Raw genomic sequence first — 5,133 nt, 5'->3', positions numbered from 1 at the left:
AGAATGTAAGGTTGAGATGGAACTCAGTCACACTTTTAGCATTGAACAACTTAGGTATGTAATCAAATTAACTTACATTAAATAGGTACCTTCCCGATTCTAGTGACAATAAAAAAAGACCAAACTTGCGCCATGCCACTGATTTCTGCTGGTGTGGCTGTATTTTGACGAATACATAGTTACCCACCTTGAATAGCACAACATTATTCGCAAGTTTATTATTTTGCCAACCATATAAGAAAGTGGCACCTGAAAAAGTTACAACAGGGAGACGAACAAAGTGGGTATTGATGCGGTAGGCTGTTGATAATGCTATGGCGGCAAAGCTTCAATAACATCTGGTGAGGTTGGGCAGAAAGTGATGCAATAGCTATGCTGAATCAAATTAAATCAAGTCAGGGGGTGAACATTTCCCTTCCAAGAAGAAAAAAAATATTTTTCATTTATTTTTTTTAATACTGTACCATGTATTGTCTTGTATAAGGTTAAGTTCGTTTGGTAAAATCTCTACGGAATAGTAATGGAATTTACACACACTCTATTAACTAGTTTCTTTGCTCCCAATAATATGATGAAGAATCAATGTGCATAGGATAGAGGTCAGACGAAGATGAAGCAATCCATTGTTCTTCAACTACATTATGTGACACATTATTGTTCGCCTCATTTATTTTATTTTCTTCCTTTTGATAGTAATATTGTCGCATTGCCTCTAACTTCATCTCATCCATTAATTCACTTTGATCTGAAACGAATTCTGGAACAATGGTTTTGCCTTCAAGCATGCTAAGAACTGAAGACATGGAAGGCCTAAGATTTGCAATCGCATTGGTGCATAACAGAGCTACTTGGATCATCACCATTACTTCCTCTTCATTGAAATCTGAACCTAACCTTCGATCAACTAGCTCCATGAGCATGCCTTTCTCTTTCAACAAATGTGCCTGTGACAAGAACAATAATCATTGAAATTTTATCTTTTTATATATATAAATTATTTCATGTATAATTATTTTTTGAGTAAATATTCTTTTTGTCTCTGTCTTTTTTGAAAATTGACAAGGTGCCCCTCAACGTTTATAAAATGATAAATCGGCCCCTATCTATTTCTTCTATTAAACATATCAACTCTTTTGTTAGACAACTCGGTCCTTGTCTATTTTTTCAGTTAGACACATCAACCCCTATCTATTGGCTAAAGAAGGGTCGATGTGTCTAATAGAAGAAATAGACAAAGACCAATTTGTTATTTTTTTAAAGGTTAGGGAACGGCTTGTCAATTTTCAAAAGAGACAAAGACCAAAAAGATATTTACTCTTATTTTTTTGTGTATCGCACAAAAAACAAAAGTAAAGAATGGAGAACTAAATTGTAATTTACATACCCAATCAAGAAGATATAACACTTCCTCCTTTGATCGATGAATGGTATTAGCCTTTCCACTAACAAGTTCTAAGACAACAATTCCAAAACTATAAACATCTGCTTTATCAGTCAAATAACCATTCATTGCATATTCAGGTGCTATATATCCACTGCAAAATTAAAATATACCATTATGAGAATTAGATGTCAACATATTTCTTGGCGGGTAAACAAAAACATTACTTTGTTACTCTACATTTTATTTTGATAATAAATATTTTTTATGCATTCAAAGAAGAGAGTAAGAAATTGTAACTCACTATGTCCCAGCTATTCGAGTACTAATGTGAGTAGCATCCTCTTCATGGAGTTTGGCTAAACCAAAATCAGAAATTTTTGGATTTAAATTTTTGTCGAGCAACACATTAGTTGCCTTAATATCCCTATGAACAATTTTCAATCTTGATTCTTCATGGAGAAAAACCAAACCTCTAGCAATACCAACACAAATCTTCTGTCTCGTTGGCCAATTCAATTTTAATTGATTCTCTTTGTTCCCTTTATAAATGAACAAAAAAAATACAAAAATAAGCATATATGTTGTTCATTTAAGAAAAATAGAAATAAAAAATAAAAAATCATATAATTAGGGAATCATTTACCGAATAATGCATATGCAAGGCTATTGTTTTCCATATATTCATATATCAACAATAATTGATCTCCCTCAACACAGCATCCATAAAGTTTAACAAGACAAGGGTGTTGTAATGCTGAGATCATTGCTATCTCATTGATGAACTCACGGTTTCCTTGCTTTGATTTAGATGAAAGTTGTTTGACTGCTATTATAGTGCCATTTGGTAAAATACCCTACATTAAATTTTTAAATGTAGTTTTTAAACATGTGCAATGTTTTTAACATAATAATCAACGATGATATATAATGGATAGTAAGAGAGAATACCTTATAAACAGGCCCAAAGCCTCCTTCACCAATTTTATTGGAGATATTAAAGTTGTTTGTTGCTGCCTTAATTTGATGCAAGGAAAAATAGACCAGTTTGTAGATCCAAATTTCTTAGCTCTGCTTAAGAAGCAATTAACAAAGTGAGATGTATTATATGGGGAAATTTAAATAACATTAAAAGGTTTAGATAAAATAACTCTACTCTATTACCAAAATAAAGGATGTGCTGTTTTAATTAATTAGAGCTATATTATACACATAAGACAAAACTTTATTCGAACATTATTTGCAAGATTGTTGAATGATTACTCGTCTAGTTTGATTGGTTAACAAGCTTAGTTAGTTACAATTGTATATCAAATTATTAGGTTTGTTATAGCAAACTCTTTACAAGTTTTGTTTTTTTTGTTGTTATTATTATTTAAAAATATTATTTATACACTAAAATCAGCTACTAAAAATAGTTGTCATATATTTATATATAAATATATGTATTATTTAACTTATTTTTAATATATATTTTATATTAATAGTTAATTTTAGTAGTTGATTTTAGTATGCGCATAACATGATTAATTATTATTAGTGGCCCATATAAAATTCACTTAAACTTTGTAATACAGTAATAAAAAAAATATGTAATAGATTATTATTGTCAGATCTACTGAATTTGCTACTAATTACCAATAAAAATATCTGACAATAATAACAAAAAAGATGACAAATTTGTGAGATTTATCTTTATAAAAAAAATATGAAGGCCATTTTAATGTTTTGGTGCCCTAATTACTATCGAATTATTCCTAGCAATTATTTAAAAAAATTATGTAATTTTTGAAAAAATGTGTAATATTAATTATAATGAAATGTATTCTTTTGAGTAAAAGAAAATCAACCTAATTTACTATTATAATTTTCTACTATTAACAAAATATTTTCTGTGTTTTAATAAATAGGTATATGTTTTATTTTGAGATAAATATTATAAAATCAAAGGTGTGTCAAATAATACATGCCAAAAAAGATCAATATATTTATGTATAAATATATGTATTATTTAACTAATTTTAATATATATTTTATACTAATAGTTAATTTTAGTAATTGATTTTAGTATACACATAACATGATTGATTATTATTAGTGGCCCATATAAGATTCACTTGAACTTTGTAATACACTAGTATAAAAAATATGTAATTGATTATTATCAGATTTACTGAATTTGCCACTAATTACTAATGGAAATATCCGACAGTAATAGCTAAAAGGATGACGAGTTTGTGGGGTTTACCTTTTTTAAAAATAAACTCAGAAGAATATTATTTATCTTTTTTAATTTTCAAATTAGGTTTAATTTTTGCGTAGCAACTATATTAATTGAAAGAATTTTTTTAACTATAAATATTAATAAGAGTCGGCTTCTAATTGTGTTGGGAAGTAAATTTCTAAATAATTGTTTAGTAATATATATGGAAAGAGAGAAATTTTGATGGTAGTGTTAAGAGAAGAATTACTTAATTTTTTAAAAATATAAAACCTAAAACAATAAAATTTTAAATTATATATTATTATTTAAATTACTATTTTAGTGTTTTAATTTGTATATTATATCTTTTGAAAGCTAATTATTTTTTATAATAACAAAATATAATCGTAACAATAACCATGCTATATGTACATAAAAAATAATTATCTGTATAAAATATATATTAAAATATAAAATACACATTGAAAATTAGTTAAACAATACATATATTTATACACAGATATATAGTGGTTAATAGATAATTTAATATTTTATTTTTTATATACACATAATATTTTTATTATAAAAATTATTATTATGTTATATAAATTTTGTCCCACTACCAAAATTTTTTGGATTTGTCACTGTTCACAACCTAAAGCTCTGATACCACATGTTAGACTTAATATAATTTTTAATATACATTATAAAATTATCATTCACATGAAAGATCTTGAAATTTATGATTATCACAAATTAGAAATAAAAATAGTTACTAACCTTAATCCATGATGATAATAGTATTAGAAAGAATTCATTTTATCTATTCCTTTGCCTTTTTAAGTTTTTCTTCAATTTAGTTATTGATAGTAAATGAAGAAGAAAAACTTTATAGGTAAAAAGAGAGTACTAAATTCTGATTTCTTTTTCATAAAAGCTAACTTTTATCAAGTTAGTTATATTTCAAAATAATCATATAACTTTCTTTATTTTATTATTTTAATTAAATATTTATTAAACTAATAAAATAAAACATATTACACACATAAAATATCATATAATAATATAATTTTTTACAATATTTCCATGAAATTCTCATTTTTACTTTTACAATTTACATCTTTCCACTACAAGAAAAAAGGTCTATGGCCACGCTTTTTTCTTGCCACGCTTTAAAAGCGTAGCCAAAAGTGGTCAATGGCCACACTTTTATGAGGGTGGCAATTGATTACAGATTTGGCCACGTTTTTTCTGTTACGCTTAAAAAACGTGGCAAAAGGGATCTATGGCCACGCTTTTATGAGGGTGACAATTGATTCGAGATTTAGCCATGCTTTTTTTTACCACGCTTGAAAAGCGTGGCCATAGAGAGAAACAGGTATGCTTTTAAAGCGTGGTAACATAATTTTGTTATAGTGCCATTTTAAAAGCGTGGCCGTTTCTTGTAACTTTTTTGGCACACTTCAAAAGCATGGCGAAAAGGTTTTAAAAAAATTTAATTTTTTAAGTCTGAGAGTGACAATGCAATAAACAAACACTTATTCCCCAT

At 27.3% G+C, this 5,133-nt stretch overlaps 1 protein-coding gene across 1 annotated transcript; it reads right to left on the bottom strand.

The window, feature by feature from the left end:
- Window positions 1–545: 545 nt before the first annotated feature.
- On the bottom strand, window positions 546–2,353 carry LOC130942228 (probable leucine-rich repeat receptor-like serine/threonine-protein kinase At3g14840). The gene is made up of 5 exons (XM_057870938.1): window positions 2,333–2,353; window positions 2,028–2,238; window positions 1,686–1,923; window positions 1,385–1,535; window positions 546–944 (listed from the first exon to the last, which is right to left on the bottom strand). The coding sequence occupies exons 2-5, from the start codon at window positions 2,146–2,148 to the stop codon at window positions 546–548; spliced, it is 909 nt and encodes a 302-aa protein (XP_057726921.1). The 5' UTR covers window positions 2,149–2,238; window positions 2,333–2,353.
- Between the last annotated feature and the right edge of the window lie 2,780 nt (window positions 2,354–5,133).

The sequence above is a fragment of the Arachis stenosperma genome, chromosome 7, assembly GCF_014773155.1.
Source record: "Arachis stenosperma cultivar V10309 chromosome 7, arast.V10309.gnm1.PFL2, whole genome shotgun sequence".
NCBI classification, from domain to species: Eukaryota; Viridiplantae; Streptophyta; class Magnoliopsida; order Fabales; family Fabaceae; genus Arachis; species Arachis stenosperma.
The sequence above is the reverse complement of the archived record's forward strand: the minus strand, read 5'-3'. Positions and strand labels throughout refer to the sequence as shown.

Coding starts and splice junctions, on each gene's coding strand:
- LOC130942228 (XM_057870938.1), bottom strand. CDS start 2,148: ATGATCTCAGCATTACAACACCCTTGTCTTGTTAAACTTTATGGATGC. Junction 1,924..2,027: donor CCTTGCATATGCATTATTCG/GTAAATGATTCC, acceptor TCATTTATAAAG/GGAACAAAGAGAATCAATTA. Junction 945..1,384: donor TGTTATATCTTCTTGATTGG/GTATGTAAATTA, acceptor TTCTTGTCACAG/GCACATTTGTTGAAAGAGAA.